The sequence below is a fragment of the Anopheles nili genome, chromosome 3, assembly GCF_943737925.1.
Source record: "Anopheles nili chromosome 3, idAnoNiliSN_F5_01, whole genome shotgun sequence".
NCBI lineage: Eukaryota > Metazoa > Arthropoda > Insecta > Diptera > Culicidae > Anopheles > Anopheles nili.
Window position 1 is genome coordinate 38,324,093 of NC_071292.1, and position 24,478 is coordinate 38,348,570.

The 24,478-nt window shown below is 40.1% G+C and overlaps 4 protein-coding genes and 2 non-coding genes across 7 annotated transcripts; 4 read left to right on the forward strand and 2 right to left on the reverse strand.

The window, feature by feature from the left end:
- Nucleotides 1–286: 286 nt before the first annotated feature.
- Nucleotides 287–451, reverse strand: LOC128728044 (U1 spliceosomal RNA). Its single transcript, XR_008410997.1, has one exon. It is a non-coding gene; the product is annotated as a U1 spliceosomal RNA (small nuclear RNA).
- Nucleotides 452–1,248: 797 nt separating this feature from the next.
- LOC128723679 (uncharacterized protein F13E9.13, mitochondrial) lies at nucleotides 1,249–2,338 on the forward strand. The gene is made up of 4 exons (XM_053817442.1): nucleotides 1,249–1,386; nucleotides 1,462–1,544; nucleotides 1,612–1,952; nucleotides 2,008–2,338. Exons 1-4 carry the CDS (start codon nucleotides 1,314–1,316, stop codon nucleotides 2,336–2,338), a joined length of 828 nt encoding a protein of 275 aa, XP_053673417.1. The 5' UTR covers nucleotides 1,249–1,313.
- On the reverse strand, nucleotides 2,273–2,910 carry LOC128723681 (39S ribosomal protein L52, mitochondrial). Its single transcript, XM_053817443.1, has 3 exons — nucleotides 2,821–2,910; nucleotides 2,621–2,754; nucleotides 2,273–2,561 (listed from the first exon to the last, which is right to left on the reverse strand). The coding sequence occupies exons 1-3, from the start codon at nucleotides 2,864–2,866 to the stop codon at nucleotides 2,373–2,375; spliced, it is 369 nt and encodes a 122-aa protein (XP_053673418.1). The 5' UTR covers nucleotides 2,867–2,910; the 3' UTR covers nucleotides 2,273–2,372.
- Nucleotides 2,911–3,294: 384 nt separating this feature from the next.
- On the forward strand, nucleotides 3,295–4,252 carry LOC128725692 (respirasome Complex Assembly Factor 1). The gene is made up of 3 exons (XM_053819457.1): nucleotides 3,295–3,484; nucleotides 3,746–3,849; nucleotides 3,924–4,252. The coding sequence occupies exons 1-3, from the start codon at nucleotides 3,377–3,379 to the stop codon at nucleotides 4,117–4,119; spliced, it is 408 nt and encodes a 135-aa protein (XP_053675432.1). The 5' UTR covers nucleotides 3,295–3,376; the 3' UTR covers nucleotides 4,120–4,252.
- A 553-nt stretch (nucleotides 4,253–4,805) lies between these two features.
- On the forward strand, nucleotides 4,806–4,970 carry LOC128728043 (U1 spliceosomal RNA). The gene has a single exon (XR_008410996.1). It is a non-coding gene; the product is annotated as a U1 spliceosomal RNA (small nuclear RNA).
- An 11,529-nt stretch (nucleotides 4,971–16,499) lies between these two features.
- Nucleotides 16,500–21,819, forward strand: LOC128727102 (protein rtoA). Of its 2 annotated transcripts, XM_053820969.1 has the most exons (3): nucleotides 16,500–16,641; nucleotides 18,011–18,207; nucleotides 18,289–21,819. In XM_053820969.1, exons 1-3 carry the CDS (start codon nucleotides 16,567–16,569, stop codon nucleotides 18,662–18,664), a joined length of 648 nt encoding a protein of 215 aa, XP_053676944.1. In that variant the 5' UTR covers nucleotides 16,500–16,566; the 3' UTR covers nucleotides 18,665–21,819. The 2 variants fall into 2 exon arrangements, with proteins under 2 accessions (XP_053676944.1, XP_053676943.1); XM_053820968.1 differs by having other exon boundaries at nucleotides 18,011–21,819.
- Nucleotides 21,820–24,478: the final 2,659 nt, after the last annotated feature.

The window sequence follows — 24,478 nt, forward strand, 5'->3', positions numbered from 1 at the left end:
ACCTCTATTGTTTTGATAATTCGCTACAATTTGTTAAATTAAACTTCACTTGTTAACTCAAGAGACGCTTGCACTTGCTTTCTTAGCACGTGTTTCAATCGAGAATGCCGTTTGACCTAAAATTAGACCGCATGCAATAATAAAATTTGAATCGGGAATTTTCTAGTGACCGTTGACCTGCCGATTAATTGTGCAGGTAACTCTTAATATCTATGATAGGAATGTTTACTTGTAAGATGTATTCCATTCTTTTGAATCCGAATTCGTTTTGTTTAAGAAATTAAAATCGGGATGTGCGCGGACGCACTTCCCGGCTACCAAAAATTGCGCATACGAGTTATCCACATGAGGGATAATCGCAGGGGTCAACCCAACCCATAGTGCAATGGAAGGGCCTCACCCTGGGGGAACCGCCTTGCTGATCACGGTAACCCCTATGCCAGGTAAGTATGCTTTTCTCGCCGCTTTCGAGCCCACCCCATTCCATACCACCATGCTGCGCTAGCGATGTTTAACCACCCTTCGCTCGCCGCAATCGCTGTCATCCGCTCAGCAAAACAGAGCACCGTCGCGAAGAATGATGGGAGAGCACAACGAACACAATACACTGCGTTATGTAGCCCACATCTTGCCCTGAAAAATTTTCGGTGTTATTATGATTCCTCACAAAATAAGCTAGAAATTGCTGGTGGTATTATTTTCATTTCTAATTTCATTAAGTATTACGGTTATTACGCGTACTTTAGGCGTCACATATTTTATTTGTTGATATTAATCTGCAACGAAATTGACAACAAAAATTACATATTGCCTACACAAGCCAAAGAAATTTATTTTAGGTTTAAAATCATTCTAGGATTAAATTAACAGTACTAATGATTAGAGATTACGAATTAATTGTTTTATTTTGGTTTGAATTTAAGTTTATCAAATTATTTCTTATAAATAGGAAGATAAATGTAAATTATGTACTGTAATACATTTTGGTATGAGCTCTCAAAAATTTTCGCTTCGTTCTCTCAAGTAGCGTTTGTCAATATACAGCAACATATAATGTTATGATTACATTTTGTATTGCTTTAACCCAGATATTACCATACATTATCTATTTAGAAAAAATCATAAAACGATTTAATAACTTTAAATAAACAACGTTTTTGGTGCACTTCCCTGTACACAGTTTGACATGTATTGCTTCAATTTTCCGAAATAAACAACAAACAAAAACCCAAATGTAAAACGGTCAGTTTGTAAAGCAATCCACTGCAGGCGCTGGGTTAAGATTCTCTGTAACTGTATTTTGATACAGAAATATGCATACATTTTTGTCACTTTTTTCAAAACCCTTTCCCGTTATTGGAATGATCCACGTGGGTGCACTACCGGGTAAGAACAAAAACACACACGCGTTGATGGTTAACTGCTAGTTATTTATTTCATGAAAATATGTATCGCTTTAAGGAACTCCGCTTTACGATGGTAAATTCGATCGGGTCATCGATCGAGTTCGCGCAGAAGCAATTATTTATCGCGAAACGGGAGTAGTAAGTTGAAAAGGAGATAAATATAGAAACAACATCCATAATAGAAATGTTACCGTCCAATGCATAGGATGGCGTGTTAGTGGAAAACATGCATGATATACCCTACATACGACCGAAAGATGGTCTTGGTCCAGAAATAACGGCTGCTATGACCAGGATATCGCTTGCCGTTCGAGAGATAATGCCGACAACGCCGTGTGGAGTGCAGATTTTGGCCGGATGCAATCGTGAGGCATTGGCGGTGGCCAAGGCCTGTCGGCTACAGTTCATACGTGCTGAGGGGTTCGTGTTTGGTCACGTAGCTGATGAAGGATTTACGGATGCATGTGCAGGATCACTGTTACGGTACCGGAAACAAATAGACGCCGATGATGTTTTCATTATGGCAGACATAAAAAAGAAGCACAGGTTCGTACTACTAAAATCTCCCGACAAGGGTTTATTAATGTCATTTACTTTGCAGTTCTCATGCAATTACAAGCGATGTGTCTATTACCGAAACGGCACATGCGGCAGAATTTTTTCTTGCAGACAGTCTCATTATAACCGGAAGCTCCACCGGATGCAGCGCTGACCGACAAGAACTGGAAAGCCTCCGAGGAAAAACTAATCTTCCTCTAATAATTGGCTCTGGACTGACACTTGATAATTTTAACAATTACTGGGACCTAGCACAAGGCGCAATAGTTGGATCGTATTTCAAAGTTAACGGACACTGGAGGAATGAACTATGTCGAAAGCGTGTTCAAAAGCTAATGGAACGAATAGAAACACGACGACAACAAGCCAGCTAACGACTACTAACAACGTTTATTGATACCAATAAGCTCACTTTGGTTTCTTCAATAATAAATGACCTTTGGGTTTCAGCTTATCGGCAATCTGTTTTTGTCTGTTTTCTACCGCTTCCGTTTTTAGGCGATTATGTCGATCGACGGCAAAGTCCATTTCCTTAGAAAGTGTTACTATTTGTTTCGTTATTTCACGCTGTTGAAGGATCCTTTTCTTCTGGTTAGCCTGCGATAGATACGAAGGTCATTTTTTGTTGTTACATGTCTGATATATTTACTACGTACTCCAAATGGTGTAACGCGACCATCCATGAACGTGTAATCCGGCAGATGTGTTAAGGGACTTGATTTATTTGGATTTCGAACACACCGCTTCGTTTCCGTGTTCAGTACTGCAACTCCTCGCGCTAAAATCACACCTGCAAGAATAGTTTTTTGATTAATTTCAGCGCATACTGCCAAATCGCCTCTGCGTGCCTGCCCACCTGTATGAAAACATCTTACGGACATCTGAGTATTTAGCACTAACATGTTTTACTACTTTAGAGAACAAAAATATGTCGCAGGAATTATTGTGATTATTCAATACATTTGACAAAACAACAATGATGAAGTGTCAAACAAACCGGCATCCCATAGATGGACAAACATATACATGCTCAAATTTCCTGCGCCTCGTAATTATTATGTTTCATTTCGGCAAGCATATAGCCAAAAAAAGCACAAGAATCCAAACGTAAGAGAAAGCATTTGAATTAACCTTTTTTTTGAGGACTGTGTTAAATTTATTGTAATTGCAATAGTACATAGATCAGATTCGTATTGTTAAAATATGGAGCACTGAACCTGAATATGTAACTTCACAGCAGTTTGGTGTGAGTTGTCCATGCCATCTGCATCTTGCCAAATGACATCGAACTAATCAAAGCGTAGGAATTATTTTTAATATAATAAAAAAACAGAACAATAAATAAAACTGTACCGTTTTAGTGTTTTGTGAATGGTAACAAATCGGTAATCCCTTGTATTGCAATCTTAAAAATGGTCGTCAAAACTGCAAATACCGAAAAGGTGACGAAAAGCAAGCAATCCCACATTGCTTCTGTATGGAACCGAGCCATCAAACCCAATTCCGAATGGGCTGAAAAGGTACACATGTGAAAGTTAATTCTCTTAATCAATGCAACCTGCTTACGTTTCTGTTCGGATTAGTTGCAGTATTTCTGAAGTTCTAACCATCTTACAGTTCAATTAAGATTCGTATCACTTCATAGTGAAATGTATATTCCAATCTTGTTATTGAATGAAATAAAATAGCCATATCCCAATTCCATCTGCCGTCAGTACTGTGCAGATGGACAATTGATGAATATATGAAAATTACTAATGGTCATTCGTTTTTTGCTGTAGGATGATTTTCTAGATGTAGTATATTGGGCACGGCAAGTTTTAAGCATCCTTATTGGAATAGTAATGGGAATTATACCTCTCAAAGGATTCGTCGCATTAGCACTGTAAGTATTTACTCATCGTAATGCTAACCGATTTTTAATTAACTATTAATAACCTATGGCCACGTGTTTTACAGCTTCGCCTTGTTGAACTGTGGAGCTGTGTATCTTTACAGCACCAGCTTCCAAAACATCGATGAGGATGCGTACGGTGGCATGTGGGAAGTCGTAAAAGAAGGTTTTATGACATCGTTTGCGTGCTTTTTGGTCACATGGATTATTTTCTACACTGGCATTCACTTCGACAGCGTGGTGATGGAAAAAAGTTTTTAGAATATAAGCGAAATTAAGACGTGCTGGGTACTGAAAGGCCTGGATGCAAAGCTTACAATCGTTGTTGACTAATTTATTGTATACACTCGTGAAATAATGTGAGCAACGCATACGTTCTGCGTGCAACACAATGCAACCAAATAAAGCATTTAGTAAACCGAACAAATGGATAAAACTAGAACCTTTGCTGTACATTTCGTGTTACACGTAATCTTTCCAGAAATTTGTGCTAAAAAATTTTTTTACGTATAGTGTGAACCCTGTAGTTAAATTGTGATCCTAATTTGAGCATATTTACAATTTATGATTTGTTTTCAAAAAGTGTAAAACAACTACTTATATATAGCACGAATCATAACTAGGGGCAATGATTGATTTAATTTGTTATAAATTGCAATGCAAGCACTTTAAATTATTTTTCTTTTTTACGGTAAAAAATACGAAAAACCATCTAAATGCATACAGAAAGCATATATGAGAGAAGAAAAGAGAGAACGCGAGAGATAGAGAGAGATAAACACCCAGTGTAATGGATTGTGTTCGTTGTGCTCTCCCATCGTTCTTCGCGACGGTGCTCTGTTTTGCTGAGCGGATGACAGCGATTGCGGCGAGCGAAGGGTGGTTAAACATCGCTAGCGCAGCATGGTGGTATGGAATGGGGTGGGCTCGAAAGCGGCGAGAAAAGCATACTTACCTGGCATAGGGGTTACCGTGATCAGCAAGGCGGTTCCCCCAGGGTGAGGCCCTTCCATTGCACTCTGGGTTGGGTTGACCCCTGCGATTATCCCTCATGTGGATAACTCGTATGCGCAATTTTTGGTAGCCGGGAAGTGCGTCCGCGCACATCCCGATTTTAATTTCTTAAACAAAACGAATTCGGATTCAAAAGAATGGAACATCGTGAACATTCCTATCATAGAGATTAAGAGTGACCTGCACAATTATTCGGCAGGTCAACGGTCACTAGAAAATTCCCGATTCAAATTTTATTATTGCATGCGGTCTAATTTTAGGTCAAACGGCATTCTCGATTGAAACACGTGCTAAGAAAGCAAGTGCAAGCGTCTCTTGAGTTAACAAGTGAAGTTTAATTTAACAAATTGTAGCGAATTATCAAAACAATAGAGGTATACGCGATGTTTGCAACACATATATTCGTTGAAAACCACAACAATTGATGCCAAGAAACAACAGCGCGTACAAGGGATGGAAGGATATTAACGGAGAAAAGACACGGGCAGAAGAGAGAAAGGAGTTAACTAGTATGAGATATGAAATACATCACAAACTTTTCCACCCGTAAATAACAGTTTGAAAACAAGGTAGCGAACCTGAAGGAAAATTTCGATTTGTTCTATTGCGTAGACTGATTCCTACGGATTATCGTTTCGTCAAGAAACTATCACTGCTATTCAACCACGACGTATTCTCAATTCAACCTGACAATTATAAACGTACAATAATGAATAGTCCCATTTTTGGTACAACAAATTACAAGTGCACCGAACGTCTAAGCTCTCTAGATTTAGATATAATTGTGCAGACTGGTGTATCTTTAAATTATGGATGTTGAAATCTGTTATCTTTTTAGAATGAAAAAGTATTCGCGTCAAATATGTACTCTATGAAAGAGAAAATTATCATTAAATAATCATTCGCATCACTCATAGTTAGTTTTAATGTAGACTGTTTTGATCGTTTAAAGGCATTCCGTTATATTAGGTTAGGAGTATACTTGAAATGCTCTAGTTGTAAAAAATCCTCATATCGGTTTCTTATCAGATCATCTGCGTGCACTAGGCTGCGCTCGTTGCATAACGTGTGGGACAGAAGTGAGACCATGTATGTGGTAGTTGATTACATTCTCCATTTGCGATGACTTAGGTGGAGTGACTCGTTCCGCTTAGTTGACACTATTGGCCCGTGGATTGGGAACGGCTCTGGAGTGTTCGAAAGGGGGGCTTTCAAACGACGAGCTACCAGAGCAGATTCCTGATCATTGCCGCCCGTTTCAATTCCCTCATGACGATCGTATTCAATTCTGCAACAAATCTCTCCAACCCTCTCTTCTCAACGCATTGAGTCGAATTAATAAAACATGTGGAATGCAAAATGACGACCTAGAACATTCGCACGAGTATTCTGCAGTGGGGGTTTGCAAACGTACCTACACTTATAGTACCTACGAGAATATATTACTTCATCAAGATATGACATTTGAAAATTGATGAACTGTATTACGTTCATAAGATGGAATCGATATACGATAAAATTATTATAGTTAGTTGATACTGGGCCGCACGCTTGTGTAAATTTAACTGGAAACATCCAGTATGGTAGGGAGGAATGGAGTTTAACAGGTTCTGAAAGTCCGAAAATTGATGCGGTAAATGGCCATCGTATGACACGCTGCTGCCCTATCACATGGCCGCCTGATGTTCTGCTTCTCCTGTACATCTTGCTCTTAGCAGAGCTGTTCTCAATTATCGTTCTTGTGAACTCTGAAATGCTCCCCTTTATCATTTGTTATCATGCACCAACCGGCGTGCTGCTCTTGAAGTAACGCTAAGGCGAAGCACACGTTTATTTAATCAAATACCATCTTTCGATGAGTGGTTTTGATTTAATACACATCATACGGTGCACAATGGCTGGGAGGATGTCATATCATACGGGCACATGAGCACACGGGCGCTCTTTATGCATTTTTGACGTTAATTATCGAATCCATTCTCTAGTCACAGACGAATACCAATCAAAGGATTTGCCATGACTCGGTTTAGTTTTTAGAAAAAAAAATAAATAAAAATTAATCAGAAAGCGTTAGCGTACGACACAACCACGCACTCATGGTTTCAGGTTCAAATTTCGACTAAGTCATTCCCATACATGGGACCGACTATTCGACTACGTGAAAAATAGTCGTGATAAGCCCAAAGATGATGAAAAAGACTACAATAGCATTGATAACCAAAATTTTAATTGCTGCTCATAATTTTCCATTTTGCTGTATTCATTTTTCTTTCCTTTTCTTCTTCTTCTTTACTAAGGTTTTAATACGGTACGATACAGAAGTCCAGCTACCTGGGCCCTCCTGTATTAATCCGTGTTCTGACACCACTCAACCTTAGTAGTAACTAGGACCGGCAACTAATGGCCATATGGCAAAATTTTCCTTTTCTCAAAACCCCTTTTTTCATTCTTGTTTACTACTATTTTCACTATACTCCTTATTCCTCTTACGCACAACAATGACGTATAACAATTTCTATATTGCCAATTTTTAAGCAAAAGCAAACTTTATTTTAAAAAACGTTGAAGTTCTTATTGTGTTGGCTTACGCTTTAGAGAAGGGACAATCTGCATTTAACCGCATACCTTATTACTCTGGCTTGTTAGTATATTAACGGGATTAAATTAGAGTCCCCTGCTGGTTATCGGTTAAATATAACATTTATTTATAGGTACATCGAATCATTGAGGAGGCCTAAAATTTGTTGATACCATTATGAAAAAAAAATCACAAAGATAAAGCAGACAGAAGGCGGTCAAAAAAGGTGAAATTATAATATATTGCTGAAATAAAATAGTGCAATCGATTATTGTAATCACTAAAGTATACAATCATAAAAAATTTCCTCAAAGGCAATTTTCTGATGGTTTGTCTAATAATTGCGATAACTTTATGAATATCCAAACATACGATAAAAGATTAACATCAGTTTGAAACTATAGTTCGATAGATAGATTTAACCATGTTGATCGTGTATCAATTTTCCAACGAATTTTTTATTATCCATAGTGATAAAGTTAAAAAGAAAATTAATTCAATAGTTCTATCGAAATATGCAAAAAATAAAAAATTGGCCGATATGTATTTCTAGACAAAACAATTTTTTTCTAATGAATTAAGCAACGTATTATTTTCTTATTCATTATTTTGATAGTTCAATGTAACATATAACATAGAGAACATGCATTCAAACCAACAAAATTGACACATTCTGTATTATTTATTAGCGGTTTTTTATTTAATTCAAATTATTATCAACTATTGAAACAAAAATAAAATTAATCGTTAAATATATGACAGGTGTAATAAAAAGTATCAAAGAATAATTTCCAAAGATCTCATTTCTAATACTTAAGAACCATTACCATTATCGAGATTGTAAAATATGAAGGAAACAATATCTAATACCAATGATTCTGTCGATCCTTTTCTATACTTATTAATGGAATATAGGGTATATGGAAAATTGATTAAAATCACCTGATGTGTGATTTTCTATCTTTGTACCTTCTCTTACTCTCTTTTGCTTAAGTATCAATAATCTCTCTATCATACTAAAGCCTCTTTTTATTTTAGTATCAAAAATAATATACGTTTAGTAAGAATGAAATATGATATGAAATATCAAACATAATAAAAAATTATCATTTTCTTCAAATCGAATACTAATAATAAGACCATACATAGTATATAGTGCATACATATATTAGAAAAAATGTAAAAATTCACAGTGGCGCCATCTGGATTTCCAATCTTAGAATCATACTTTCTATATTAGAAACAACTTGCATTACAAATGGTATGTAACATTGCTAATTTCATGAAAAAATTTAAATGACCGCGGTATGTTCCGTACCGCCTCACTGTGATATGGGTGGCTATACAGATTTGCGAATAACGTTTTGTATATTTCGAGTGATGATTGGAGTCGTTTTGTTTTCCGTCATGGCACGCACACATTCGTGGTTTTTTTCAATTCAATTTTGCAGTAGGGTACGCTTCTGACGAACTAATACGCTTGCCTGAAAACAACCAATCAGAGACGGTCTGCCGATCAGCCGATCACCGAAACAGGGTTAGTAACAAAGGTTGTATCTAACCATAACAGATAGTAACAATTTAAAAATAGTTTAGATAAAAAATTGAAAGTACCAACATGTTCTTAATAACTGCTTGTAAGGTAAAGGAACGAATTAAAAAAGTAATTTCGATATCGCTTGCGAAACGGTGAGTAAATACGAATGATGGCTCTACCACCCCTGTCCATGCGGGCAGCGGAATAGAGCGACGTTAAGTTGCTCGCCAACAACGCTCCTTCTTCAATTCGAATCCGATTTTCGTCGCGTCTCGTTGGTTGTATCCGCGAGAGGGATCTAACGGCCCGCGTCTGTAGCAGGAAAACGAAATTTAATTTAAAACATTTATGTAAAACGCGAGGAAAAGTCTCCGAGCACCTTAGCGCTATAAGGTGAAGGCTGTCGTCGTCTGTAAGAGAAAATTTTTGACAGCAAAGTTTCGTTTTTCGCACTCTGTCGAGCGTTGCTGTTAGAGAACGGGCGGAAAGAGCAAAGAAAGTACGTGTTGTGTCTGTAGATGCGTGCGAATTGCAGTGTTAAAAAGCTAAAGTTGGGTTAGGCAGGAAGCGAGCAATTAGGATACAATAGTGGCATATACAAAAAGTATCAGAAAAATCGTTTAGCAACATTCGTCTATGAAGACTAGGGCGTATCTGTCAGTGGGACATAGAGGTAGTCACGACACTAGCGTTGCAGCAAGGGCTTGCCTTGAACGCCTCTGAATCATCCAGCAAGAAAATCCTCGATTCACAATTGCAACTAGGGGAAATACACGACCCATCCAAGTAGTCGCGAATCGAATCCATTCTAGTGTGCAAATAACGTTAGGCTGCGTTTGCATTACGGAAAAGTGTGGTGAGAGTGCATTGTAGTCTGAGTGCATAGGAGCGATAATCCGATTCGGAAAAGCAAGAGAAAGTTGCCTGTGTCTGCTGTAGATTTTCTCCATTTGGTTAAGCAGCGCCAAAGTGCAAATCACACCATTCGCCGACCAGCAACACTTACGTACGTTAGAAAATGAACGGTTACACCGATTTACCAACAAACATGGAAAACAGCCGGTAAGCATGCAGAACTATTGTATAAGGCTATTAGAGCTAAGATTACCGCAAGGGAAGACATATTTTTCTGTTCTTTTCGTGTCCGTATCGCTCGCGTTGTCTTTTCGTGTTAACTGTTTCGGTATCGTGGTATCGGTTTGGGGTAAAATTAGTGTAAACACGCAGTGATGTATGGATAGTAGGCCGTACAAATGTATGCATCATAGTAAGTGGCATTTCGATATTTTTTGACGTTAATCCAGCAATTCGACGTATGCAATTGCTATCCTCCTTAGCTCTTCGGGCGTTTGTATGATTTTTTATCGTCCCTACATCGATTTGCTAACAAAACATCTGTTCATCACCGTTGGCCCTGCAGCGGGTTAATTGTGTTTTTTGGTCCGTCGATCGATCACTCACGCATAACGCTTCTCAAAAGCGATTCATGATCGCGTTGCGACTTTGATTGGTGCCGTTTTGTTTGGTGCCAGGGTTGACTGGACGGACTCGGCACGCTAGCCTCCCGTTGCTTAAGGTCAGCACTTATTTATGTTGAGCAGCTCAAGTGCTGCAACGCATCGCTCACCCGGGGTATTGTGCAACAGCCAACGTTTTCGGTGCGTCGTGGAAGACGTTCGAGTTCGATAGGAGGAGGTATGGCATTCGGATGTACGAGGAATCCTTACGGTAGTCGTGATAGTTTTGTGGTGCCTTTTTAAGCTTGCATTGAAGGAACGATATTGATGTCTATGTTGGATTCAATGTTTGAAACCAAAATGAAACCAAGCAACGTCGAGAAAGTTTTTTTAGACATGCGAAAATGCTAGGTAGGGCGTGTGATCCGGTGATTCACAGCTCTGACAGTAAATGATTCAACGAGTCATTTATAATCCGCTTTACGTTTGCCGCGACTGATAACAACACCGTTTCTCTATGCCCTGACAAGACAGATAAGCTAAATGGTATCATCTCATCTTTGCAGGTAAGATAACGTCCGTCCAACGGCCTTTACCTGGATGAAGTGTCAAAAATTGCTTCACTCGTGCTGCGTGTGTTCGTACTCGAATGCTTTGGGTTTGCCCGTCTGATGTGCCACGGTGCATGCGCACTGAATGGGTTGCGAAGCTGAAAACGAACACAGTCTCTATCTGGTTTGCAGCTAGATTTGATAAACGTGGCTTCTGAAACGCATACAAAAGCACTTATTTATTGCTACACACGTCGTTGCGTATTGGGGTTTCGCGTCGATCAGATGATTTTTCTTCCATCAGCTCGCGAATTCGACCGGCAGTAGGAATACGAAGAAGCAAAATTGCATGTTGTACACGAAGCTAGGAACATAACTCAATCAAAAATGCTATTTCGCGCGTTCGCACCATAACTGAAATTTTGTATCAGTATAGTCAAAATAAATCGTCAAATATAGATATCATATGCATATGGTGTACAAGAAAAATGGTATCTATGTGGCTTAGTCCCATAGCTGTGTCGGAAACCTAGAAGCTTCGTGGCACATATTGGCTTCTTACTGTTTAAAGTACCCAACTGTTTCTCTACCATATTCCGGCTGTCTATTTTGTTACATATTTACGAGAAATGAGGACGAACGGGAAAATAATCCTCGTGTGCAAAAATGTCGGTTTTGTACTCGACTGTGGAAGTAATATGGCCAACGTGACTGAAGTGAGATAAGAGCGATTGTCACAGCGGTAGTCAGTGATTGCATTTACTATTTGCAATCTACCGTATGGTACTGTTTTATCAGCTTTAGACAACTTTGCCAAATCATCATCCAGCCAAAAACGTATCCAGCGTTTCGTTGCTAGCGCTCAAAATGGCAGTGAACCTGATCCGCCTATGAAGGGATTGTAATCACATGGATGAATTTTAATTTCGAGACCAAGGAAAAAGGGCCTTTACAATAAGGTTAGGTCCTTTGTACGTTCAGTAGTCGTCGCTTAATATGCATCGTCGGCAGGTGAATGGGTATTCGATATATAGGGCAAACTTCGCAGTCAGTCAACGGTAAACAGTCGACCTAAGAGGTTTTGTATGTATAATTAATGGTTTCTTTTTCTACTGTTTGTGTTCAAACTTTGTTGACCTGTGCTCGTCCAAATGCAGGTCGTTTCTTTGAAATTCAAATTTAAAGCGAATGATACGCTCGACACCTTGGGTTCAACTTTCAGGGAAGAACGGTGCATCGCATTCTGTTTAATGATGTGTCGTGAGGGCAAAAAGCGATTGAATATTTAATCAAAATTGGTTACTTATCGCCAAAACTCTTTTTCGTTTTTACTTTAAGTTGAAACGTCTCTATTAAGATATTGTTGCATATCCAAATGGCTTTTTGGCTATAAGTTGAGGAGATTTTCGAAGGACAACAGTTGCTTCAGGTATTTTAATACTATCTCTGCTCTAAAAAATTGTTGCCCTTGGTAGAATGGAATGACCCCTATGGGAGGTCATCGGGAAAAGAACCCACGTTCGGAACAACTTTTACTTCTCGCGGCGTCTACTTCAAACCACTACAGATTGACTAGTTTCTGTGGAACCGATTCTCTGGAATGTTCTTTTTTGTAGTGAAGAATGAAGGTGAATGTCCTTCGATGGTTGTGAATGTCCTTGGATGCTTGACTGTGGTAATGTTTGCAAAAAAAAGGTTGTCTTTTGGGTGTCGGTTCCACGTATCGGTTGGATAATGTTAATAATGTTTCCATACCAACCCCTGGCGCTTTACGCAATGTAGCTAAACAGAATGTCAACTGAAGTTATCGACAGGCTCATGCAGATATGTGTTGGTGATGGTGGTGAACTAGAGATACCGTTATGTCACGATGTTTCATCGCGAAAGGCAATGAATGGAGCGAACCCAGTTCGCTAAGCATGTCGAGGACACTCTCGCTTGTTAGGGGGAAGTCTAAGATGGCGAAAGTTGCCCAAAAGTCTCGCAAAATCAACGGAACGTAACCCGGTTACGTTCCAGAGGTTTGTTTTGCTTTTGTTTTTCGTGCCAAATATCTGGGAGTGCGCATTCATTTTGCTCTACTTGAATATGGTGAGATAGGTCTCCTTTAGTCTCCAACATTCTTCTTGATCCATAGTTTATCTGTTGCTTCGTAAACACGCCGCTGGCACACAAACACTAGCATTGGAACTCTGAAGGAAAACACACCTCCTTTCGCTCTAAATTCCCCAAACTACTATAATTGGCTAGCTAGTTTTTTATGTAACACTCAGTCCAACACGCTGCAGAAGAACGAGTTGCAGTGAAATAGGAAACGTTAAGCGTACCTCGCTCAGCGATTGGTTTGTGTTGGAATCTCCGGCACGCTTGTTTGTCCTAGCTACCACGGGAGCTGCAACGTTAGTCTATGACAAGAAACTTGTTTTTTCGTGTGTATGTTCGTGCGTTGCCATGATCGATACGCATCTTGTGGATTTGTCTACCAGAAATGGAATACATTGATGCATCGAGAAAGCTTTGAAATTAAAGAACAACGCCAGGAAATCGGTCTCACATGAGCTTTTTGACGTCTGTGATGCAGTTGGATCTTCTAATTATGGCTCTAAAGCATGATACCACCGCATGCTCTCTCATGTGTCATTGTTATATTTTCGTACGACATGGATCGCAGATCGCTCGAGCTCGTGCCAGGAACACCATGCACCTGCTAGCTGAGCCATACTGACGTAGTTCAACAGCCCGCCTCGGTTGGTGGCGCGATCTGGCGCACGCCAACGTTAGAAAAAGGAGGCTGTCGTATTGGGGCGTGCGATCGGCAGCAAAAGATCGCGTCGCGTTCATTCACAGTTAATTTTTGCCAAGGTCGTGCGAGTGTGCGGCCGCTCCTTCACCGAGCGTGCGCGCGCAGCGTACAAAGGTGGACCGAACCGGTCGGCCGCATGACGGAACGCGAACGATGGTGACGACGATGAAGCAATAATGCGACCCGTCCCAACGGCCACCATCAACACCCCACTGTCAATAGTTCGAGGCCCGTTGCTGCACCGCCTTAGGGGAGGTTTTAGAGTCGGCTGGCATCGGCACGTTGGTTTGCACCACTACCCTACCGCCGGACAAAAGCCACAGCAACTTGAAAAAGCAACCGAATATCTTGAGAAATCTACATCCCAACGGTTCGGGCTTTGGATGCCGTTGAGACCGAGTTGGGTGGCTCAATGTGTTTCGGATACCTGTGGCATATTCAATCGTCACAAATGAAAGCGAGAGTGGCAAGCGGTTGTACGAGATGGTCAGGATTGCCGTGGTCGGTTTCACCATCTACCGTGCGGAATATCGTTCCCGGTTGATGATGTGAACACTCATCTCAGCTCGCTCATCGTGCCAGCGGATTGTGACATTTGGCGTAATGGCTTTTTCCCCAATCTGCTGTGTCATTTCATATAACTGTTATTGTAAGAAATATTTCCTTAACTAGCTTTTGTCTTGATTTCATAGAGTTAAATCCATGATGGATATATGAGCCGATTGGGCATGCTGTTGGTAAGGGTAATCATATTATAAGGTAATTTTGTGACATCCAATCGATAGTGATGGATGCCATAAAGGCTTAAAGCTAATTAATCGCCTGAAAGGTGCATCACTGCTGTGTCGAATGTGCTTGTTGACGATGCAGGCAAGTGTGTGGCTAATAATGTCTGCTAGCATGATGCCAACCACTTACATTTCTTGCATTAAATTGTCCACAGTTTGGTATCACAGAAAAAATTTGTACCTCTTGAGAAGAGACTGAGCTTGATTGTTAGAGCTACCGTGTTTGACTCTCACGCTCTCAGGTAGTTCTATTTGGGACCTTGAGACACTAAGAAAGCATTGCTAGTCCGTTAGACAAAAAAAGCCACAGGTTCTTCAGGTGCCGTCCCCTAATGGCCTCTACTCAGGGCCAGACCAGACGGCGTAAAGTCAATTGGCAAAGAAAGACGCGTGTGGATAGCTGAGCTGCCCCTTTGGGGTGCCCATTTCCTAGCGGTTGGGTTGGAAAAGTTGGACTTTGGAATGTTGTACCACTCCGGCAGGTGTACTTGATATTTGGACGCAGCGCGGCACAACAATTGACCTCCAACGAAAATGCGTGCCATCGTGGCAGAAGAAGACTTTTGGAGTAGAGTACTAGCGCTTTCGAATAAGTTGGACAGGCTGGTAGTTTTTTTTTGCGGTCTTGGCGGTGTGCTGCAAATACTTGCACGTGTGCGTGCCGCAAGCAGCTACCGTGCATAGCTTACAGCTATTCAGGGACATGCGGTATAAAATGATGCGTTGATTTTTTTCACCATGAGCCAAAAAGAACGAAGGTTGCGGGTAGTGGATGAAACAAGAGTGGATAAAAATGACACGAAGGCAGTACAACTGTTTTAATATCAGTAACAATTTTTTATGATTCAATAAGAAGTTTTTTTGTAAATTATGTTTCAAATATTTGGCATTTTTTTTAATAAGATAAAAAATGAGGCTATTATGAATGCATTAATTAGTTACGATATGTGGTTAGTATATGAATAACTTCAATTTTAGTACGTTTGCACTTTGTCATTTTGTAGCGCTCTGCAGGACCGCAACAATTCTTCACACCACATCAATTTTCGTCTTTCGTCTATAATTGAGGCTACGTGGCTATAAAAATGGCAGTGATAAAGATATGTCAGTGACAAAATCTTTCAATATATAGGGTCACATTGCATATTGTATATTTTGGTGACAACTGCAAACACCAGCGTATTGTTTCATGATTTCATGAGTACATTTTTTTTGTGCTTCTTTTACCATCTTTCCTGCTGATGAAAGCGGGTATGATAGGAGTTAGAACGTTACTAAAGAAGGACAGGCGAAATACGGAATTAGGTGCAAGGTTGAAGCAGTGAGAGCAACAAATGTATGTTGGCCACTTTTTTGATACACGATAAGGCCTCCCATTTCGCTTATCTGTTTGCAGTTGTGTCCTCTTGTTGCTTCATACTATTTTTGCCCTGCGAAAGCTCACTTCAAAATGTCATTTTTATGTCACCGACGTTTGCATCATTATATGGAAGGGTGCCCGCCCCAGGTAAGCGTGAACTTGTACGGGTTTCCAGTAAGTAAACCTTACGGACAGAAGTGCTTGCTAAGGTAGACCTTGAGGCTTTCTACTTGATTCACACGTTGTCCTGTAGTTACCATTACATCAAATGTTACGGTGGAAATTGCACGTTACATGCTAATGGTGACATACCAGGCCAATGCTGCCCTCGGTCGCATTCGGTTTTTGTGATTGACCATGTCTTTTTGTTACTGTACAGCGTTTCAAGTATTGAGTCTTCATACCCGTGTACGACATAATAATCGTAATATTCAATATAACATTTAAAGTTATAAAAATTTGCTATTTGTATAATGCTGGGCCTGAGCCTAATTTTGTTATGATATGTAGTATAAATGTGTTTGTTTTTTTTTCTCCCATGTGAATCATATAGAAACAGCTTACGGCGGATTGCTCGGCACGATGATCAGGAATTTTCTCATCAAAGCATACTGAATGCTATGGAAAAATTTGTCAAGAATGTAAACATAATGGATGAAACGATACTGGTGCCCTGTCGTTTGATGGATCGTAAGGTAATTTTGATATGCAACTAAATTGCTAAGGTGGATTGTTTTAAGGCTAGGCTTACGTAGTTCTTCTTTCATGTGGACAAAACAGCTTTCACGACAACTAAAATAACGATGTTTTGTTAAAGTTGTACCTTATTTCCATGGTGTCATTTTGAAAGCGGACGTTAAGAGCATTTCTTTATAACATTCATTACAAGCATTGTTGTGAGAAACCATTATTTTTGTTCAACTTGCTTTCTTCTTTCCATTCCCTTGACGTCAATTGCACCATGTTTGGCACGAGATTGCATCGACTTTCCAATCTTCTGTGGTGGCAACAGCTGGACGATGAAGATTTCCTAGCCAGCAAACCGCACACTGGACGTCGTCGGTCAAGAAAGCCAAGAAAATATTTAGCGCTACAAATTGAGGCTGTTGGTGGAAGCTTTGTTTTGTGTGCAATTTTCGCGTTATTCACGCCGCTTCGAAAAGTGTGGAGTTTTTTGTGTCTGCAATAAACGTCACTAGCGAGCAGTTTGCGCATTAGTTTTGCTTGATGTGGATCGTTGCGTCAGCTTAAATGTGTGTTGACTTATTTATTTCTCAATATAGTTGGGGTCTATCACCACACCTAGTTTTGAGAAGGCCATGGTTTGAATATATTTTACATAAAAAAAAAACAAATACAAATATTTTCCACAAAATAGAAAAGCAAGAGAGAAAAAATACATCTTGAGCTCGGGTGCAAATTATAGTTTTTGCAATGTCATTGGTGTTTTGTGAATCAATACCCAGGAGGTACACAAGCCAAGTATGTATATGTTTTCTTCAGCATTGTTGATTGTTTCTGCAAATACGTAGGATAGGGAAGGGATTTCTCTTTTCCTTAATGCTATCAATCATTTCTTTTTTAAGATAGGGTTTCTTGCAAAAATGAAAGTGAAATCACAACAATACACACATGTATGTTTGTGCATAGTGGTAGTGTATGCGCAGGATGATGCGTGTAACGTATTTTAATTTTAACAACTTTCGATCAATTGCTTTGTAGTAATCTAATTCGGTTCGCTTCTCAGCGTAGAATTGCGATCGACTTCGGTGCGCGCGAAGATATTTGCCGCCACCCATATAGTGGTGTAAACCAACGGCTTGACGCATGTGATATTTTTGTTTGCGACAAGTGTCCCTTGCAGCATGCATAAATAATATTTATAGAAAGTGCAACACTCGATGTTGTGGATCCGGATGATTCTGGTGTGCAAGACATTAGACATGAACTCGACTGTTTGTTAATATGAAATGAACGAAGGACTCGAGTCTATTTTGTTTATGGAGGCGAGAAAAAAGTCAACTAATCGTGCTTCATATTGGTTATTTATTTTTGTGTGGATAGGTTGGCGACACCACGGATACGGTACCTGCCGCCCCAAAAGCTCAACACCTTGGATCCCACCATGGTAAAAAAACGAATCGTGCCTCGATAGAAGAAGTCTTGATCACTTCCGAGCTGTTCGAGGTCTACAAAATGCTAAAAGTAGTAAAGGTGGATTTGCTCTGGGGTCGCCAGGATGCGGAAGATAACGTCGAAGAGTCGGTGGTCATGAGCTGTGCGACGAAATCGGCTTCATCTAATGGTAGCAGTAACAGTAGTAGTACCACAAATAGCACTAGCAGTAACACGGTCGCAACAACGAACAGCAGCAACACCGGATCGTCTTCGACCGGAAGCGAAAAGGTAGAAACAAACAGCAGCATCAGCCCTGCTACCATTGCACCGACTTCGGCGAAAGGTCACACACGTCGTCCGAGCACAGTATCGGTAGCATCCTCTAACTCGGCAAGCATGCTGAGCGACTCCGAGAGTGAAACGTCAGCGGAAAATGATTCTGGTATCGAGTCGGAGGGAAACCAGGAGCAAGATCGCAGCATTGAGCTTGCCAAGCAATTCCGCACGCATCTGATAGGTTTGTACCGATCACTCGAACAGATGAGTGAAGCGGCAAACTATCTGACGGCTCGGTATCAGAGCGACGTTGGTCCCGTTTAAAGCACTCGCCGAATATCATCCTCCCTTGCCTCAGCCAAATAAGAAAATCATAACCTCGTGGTTGTCATCCCTACTGTGCGCTTGTTCGGGATTTATGCTTACTGCTCGTGCACGAATATGCCATTAGCATTGTCGGAGGATCGAATTTATGCTACGCCCAATTCAAGCTCGCCATCATCCGTGGTAACCTCGAAAGCACGATAGGTCATATATATCATATATGAATGCAATCCTGGGAAGCAATGTCCAGTTGGAGGTAACGTTCGAGGGATTAGGATTTTAGTTGCATTGATTTGCTGAGTGTGAACAGCGGGGGGGAGCATAAAACCAGATTATTAGGTACGTGATGGCTCCTGAATCTTTGGTGATCAACTTGAGGGTTCTATAATTTGTTCTTACCTTATTATTGAGTTTAGGACAAACGCATGAAGTGCATGTAAGAAGTTGGATCGAGACCAGGAGCATGCGTGTGTGTGTGTGTGTGTGATTGGCAAATGGAGAAGGAAAGACAAAATCAACTGTAATGAAGGTTAAAAAGAAGAAAATTAAGATTAGATTAACGGCACGCTAAAAGTGCTTAGAAGAATACGTTGCTTTCCCCGGTTTTGCCGTAACAGTTGGTTGATTGATGTAATTTAGTCGATGCAAAGTTGTTTCTTTCTAAATTTACTATGCAGCACACGTGCGCGTCCTCGCATGTCAATCCAAAATTGCAATCTTTTCACCAAAGGTTGTGTACTTGAGACTTCATTTTCCAAGCTTTATGTATATTAAATTATTTATAGTTTTTGTACATTGTTTCTTTCATAACAAGAGAGTGTATGTTGTCTCGTTTGGACGCATTTAGCCCCGGTGCTTCATTTGGTTGAATGAATGTGTTTGATAATGTATCAGATTTTGCGTGTTTGGTTTGCGGGAATACATAATGGTAGGGTATATTTTTTAGCTGCGGTACGCCGTAGCTCATGACTAGTATACAATGATTTTCACAGGTTGTAGGAAGAGTCTGCGAGCTCAAGAGCAGCGATCTATGCATCTGAGATAATCGAAACAATCGAATGGGTAAATCATATATTCATTACACATTGACCTAACGGAGAGGTACAGCAAAAATTCAACCATTTTTTCCGCGGTACAGTAAACAATGATATTGGGTATAATTTGTTGAAAATTATTTATTTATTCCGATTCATTTTTGTCATCCCTGTTGCATAACACAATTCAATTCATGAGGTAAAAGCGTTACGTAATAAAATTATTATTCGTTTATTGTTTCACGTACACAGAACATTATGTTTGATTTGTGCTGTTGCATACTGATGGGGTGTTTCTCTGTTTCATCTGTTTATCCCTAAAATCATGCTCCTCAAAACCATAAGCAAGGATATTCGTCAAATTAAACCCACCAAGTCTTTCAAACCAATCATCGGCGCATCAATTGTGGCCACGAGAGCATTTAGTAAGGAAAACAAAAGTCAACCGAGTAACGAAGATCAGTCGTGGAAGTCCCTTGCAATACTTTAAGTTTCATTCGATTCAATTGAACGTTAGTGCTCCTTGCCAATGATCGAGCGATTGCTTAGTTTTCATTCGGGTAATAATTGGTTGGTTTTTGTTTCACTCTGGGATTATGTCTGATAAGTATACATATCGCTCGATTGGTATACATATTGGCAGAAATAAAAACAAAATAAAAAAAGAAATCCCTTCCTCTTCTCAGATGTGTACCGCACGAGAGACATTCAGTGATCGTGATTTAGTTTATATAGTATGTAGGGCTTTGTGCGTTTGTTTAAATTTGGTCGATGGGTCAAATTGGGATAACGCTGCATGAAGCATAAGCATATGGTGATAAGTTTATGAAGCGCTTATTTTTCGTTCCAAGAGGCAGGTGACACGTAGCATAGTCTTTTTTCTGCTACTCGGGTGCTTTTGCGGTTGAATTTGTGGTAGCTTACATTCAAAATGAAAATTCGCTTTGATAGCGAGCATTTTTATAACTGATATGTGGCCACATGCGCAATCATTTTCTGACACTTGCCAAATCTGTGAAAACATTGTAAGCGTTTTTCTACAATGGTTTTGCTTGCAAGTTGTTGCAACGTACGGTTTTCTTCTTTCCTGAAATGTAGGAATGTCTGAAAGGCGATCCCATAATATTTGCAACATCAAAATGGTTGACAGATGCTTGTGTTGGAAGCAATATAAATATCATGTTGATGAGTTATTTTTTTTACTTTACAATTGTGGCAGGAAACCGATCACAATGCTCTTCGTTTTCGTTTCAGTTAGTGATATGAACGTTGCAAACGAAGAACTGTGAATTTCTCTCAATTCACAAGTGTATTCTTGAACAAAGAAGAAACCTTTAGTAACCCTCCATTCGTTGCTTGAAGTAGCTTAGGAAATATATAAAATTCATTCCGTTACAAGATAATAACTTTAAAGGTCAAGGCAAGAAAAGTAAATTACGGACGCATTCAATAAAACGACACACAAATGAGTTTGTTTTGCTGTTTAAATTCGTACTGCAAATCGCGAAAAATACAGAACGTGATAAGCTGGTGATAGAAAACAAAGAACGTAGAGGAATATAAGAAATGTTCAGATAAGTGATGTAAAAATTGAGATAACACGTGAGCAGCAACATTTCAGTGAAAACATTGAATGGTACAACACAATGAGTGAAAAATATGCCTCACAAAGATCGCGTAAAACCAAGTAAGCCCAATAATCGCGGACGTTGCATAATAAAGCTCCGTTGTTTCGATGGAAATTGAGTTTATCTAGATCGTGGATCGTGTGCGTTGCAATTAACAAGCCGGCTCTAAGCTCGGCTTTCTTGAGATATGTTCTATAGGCAACGTTAAAACGAGCAACCAAGTGTAGAACGAATATGATATGACACTAACAAAGCACCATGCGCCGTGAAGGGCGACACATGCAAGGGCGATATAATTGTAAAGGTAATCCAAGAATATTCCGTACGAAGCAGATCGCGACAAATAATGATAACGTGAAAGCGATTCATAACGTCAGCAATGTAAGTCGAAATGTGTAAAATTTTGTTACTATAAATTTAGCAACAGAAAATGTAGACAAGTGAAAAGAATCTGAAATGCGAAGGAAAATAAAACTTAACATAGAGAAAATATATATATATGTATATATATTTGAATAACTTAATCAGTGCATCGTGTTTGGTTGGGTTTACGTAAGGTGAATGAAACAGTTGAGCATGGTTAAAATGCAAGTTGGTAAGTTGGTTTCCTTAGATCCACAGGTTGGTTAACAATGATTCAAAGTATCGATCTTCTATTCCTTTGACTATAATAATAACAACATCTACAATTGTAAGTATTGTATGTTTACGTACATTGACCTGACAACATCGTGTTACCGTCCGTGGCTGCCGTCTTGTTTTCGATTTTGGTTCGATTTTTGTTGATGAAAATGTAGCCACAGCGCACTAGTGCTAACCGCTCTCCGGACTCTCCGATTGGTAGGTCAAGGAATATTGGTAGCGGGAAAGAAGGAGAGACAACGACCGGCCAGCGGTGATCGAGGGAGGGTGAAGTGAGAGCCATGGAATGGTGAAACGGCTGCGAGGTTTGTTTTCATCCGGTACACCTGCCTATTCGATATGTGCAACGCCGTGCAATCGGTGTTGAAGTAAGCATTGGCCTGGTTAAACGATCGAAAACCCAAATCGGCAGTGTTGTTGTGCGTAGTCGCTAGTTAAACTAATCCGTGCGTAGCGTGATTTCGTGGCATCGTGCCTTGGTGCGAGTGCAACGTTGTGACCTCCGATCAACGATCGACGCAGAAGAAAGAAAAGAAAAAAAAATATCCTCGTCGCGATCATCGTTGTATATGGGTGCTGATCGCACCAAACCCGTTTTGCATACTGCTTAACTTCTGGGCCCGGGCCGTCTACGCAGCGATCGGTAAGAGTATGAAATCTAAGGTCAAACGGCAAACTTGTCGTTCGCCGGAGCGGTGTGCCAAGCGTGGCTTGGCATATCAGCTAGTGTGTTCGAATTATTGAATTTTAAATAGGAGCTGTTCACGGTTTTAAGATCAGCATTATACCATTTTGCTAAACAGATTGGGTTGGTGGACGGTCCTGTTAATGAGGATATTTTATTTGATAGTAAAACAAAACCTTTAATTTTCTATTCAATATTTTATTGTATTCATATAAAGTTTCAAAAACAAATGGAGATCATCGTAACTAAGCCTATTTAATGAAATTTCTGATGCTAATACTGGTTGGTAATAACTACAAATATTGTAAAATACTGTAAGTGTTGAAATGAGTATTTGGTAATATACAGTAAATGTTGAGAATAAACATTTTTGTTAGAACATCCAAATACAGGAAACAGCTGGTGTGATATTCAAAATAACACGTTTAATGTACCCTTGTAGCGATTGTTATTTCGATATTCTCTTATTGATCGAGTGTTGAAAAGGCAGTAATATAATTGATATTTCTATCACTTTACAGCATGTTTTAATATATAAAATTTATCCTTGACGATGGTACACGCATACCATATAATTACTGCGTTCATAACCGCGCTGGTATCTGCAATCTGCTAATTGTACGGAGCATGCTCATACTCATTTATATCGGACCATACCGCCTCTGCACTTGTTCCACTCCAGTGGCGTTCACGGAAGTGATGATAACGGATAACCTTTCGCTTCATACCTTATGCCTGCTGGTGCACATTCCGCCTTGATCACGAATTAACGCTGGCTTGCTGGCCATGGTGTCGGAAAAAGATCGGGAAATCTCGTCCAATTTCGGTGGCCGAGAGACTGATAGAACACTGGTTGATATATGAAACTTACTTAAAAAAAAACCATCAACAATCTGCCGCGATGCGGCAAACGGTAAGGTCATTGGTTATACACAGTTCATCCTCATCATCTTATCAAAGGTATGTGCGACCGGTTATGACCGGTTGTGGCGATGTCTACACGTAGATTGTTCAAGGCTTAGGAAGTAGCTTACATCACGGCGGGTTTTTTGGTTCAGGTTCATGCCCTAACCTTGTTGGTCGGCAGAAAATGTTGAAGAAAAAAAACATATGTATATATATAGATCAGTAGAAAACCAGTGAAATCAAAGTCCAAGTTACGCCTTTCGTAAGCTAGTAGATCTCCTCCTTATATTGAAAACTATCATGGTACCAATCGATGAGCATTTCACGCCTTAGCTCCGTGGGGTTCGTGATCGCATCGAAGATCACGTGAAGACCACGTGGTACCGGGCATCTTCTGGCGTGCTTATCTTAGCGCCTTGCCGTGCATATGTAACCGCATCGACTGGTGTGTGCTTCTATCGGTCACGCACGCCCTTGCACCAGTCCGGAAGCGTTCACTTCATTTTCACATGTTAATCATTTTCGTTTCTGCTCCGTCTGCCAGGGTTGATTTTGGGACCAGCAGATCAAAGTACGACTGGATGGTAACTCGAGGCGCGGCACGGTCGGCCATGTGATACGGGCGTGCTTTCCTCGGATTACGGATGCACTTACGGAATGGGAATGTGACTTTCCTTCAAGTAATGACGGCGAGCGTTTGCTGACTGCGTGATGAATCGACAATAGCTGCAATCAAATCAACAGGTTAATAAAGGGTATTTAAATAGCCCGCGCATGTCGTCATGTGATGTGGTAAATTGCAAATTTAAAGCATTTCTAGGAGCCTACATTTCTAGGAGCCTACATTTCTAGGTGGGACATTTTAAGACAATTTTGTAAAGATGATCAAAATACCGTAGGTTTTCACTGGCGATCACTA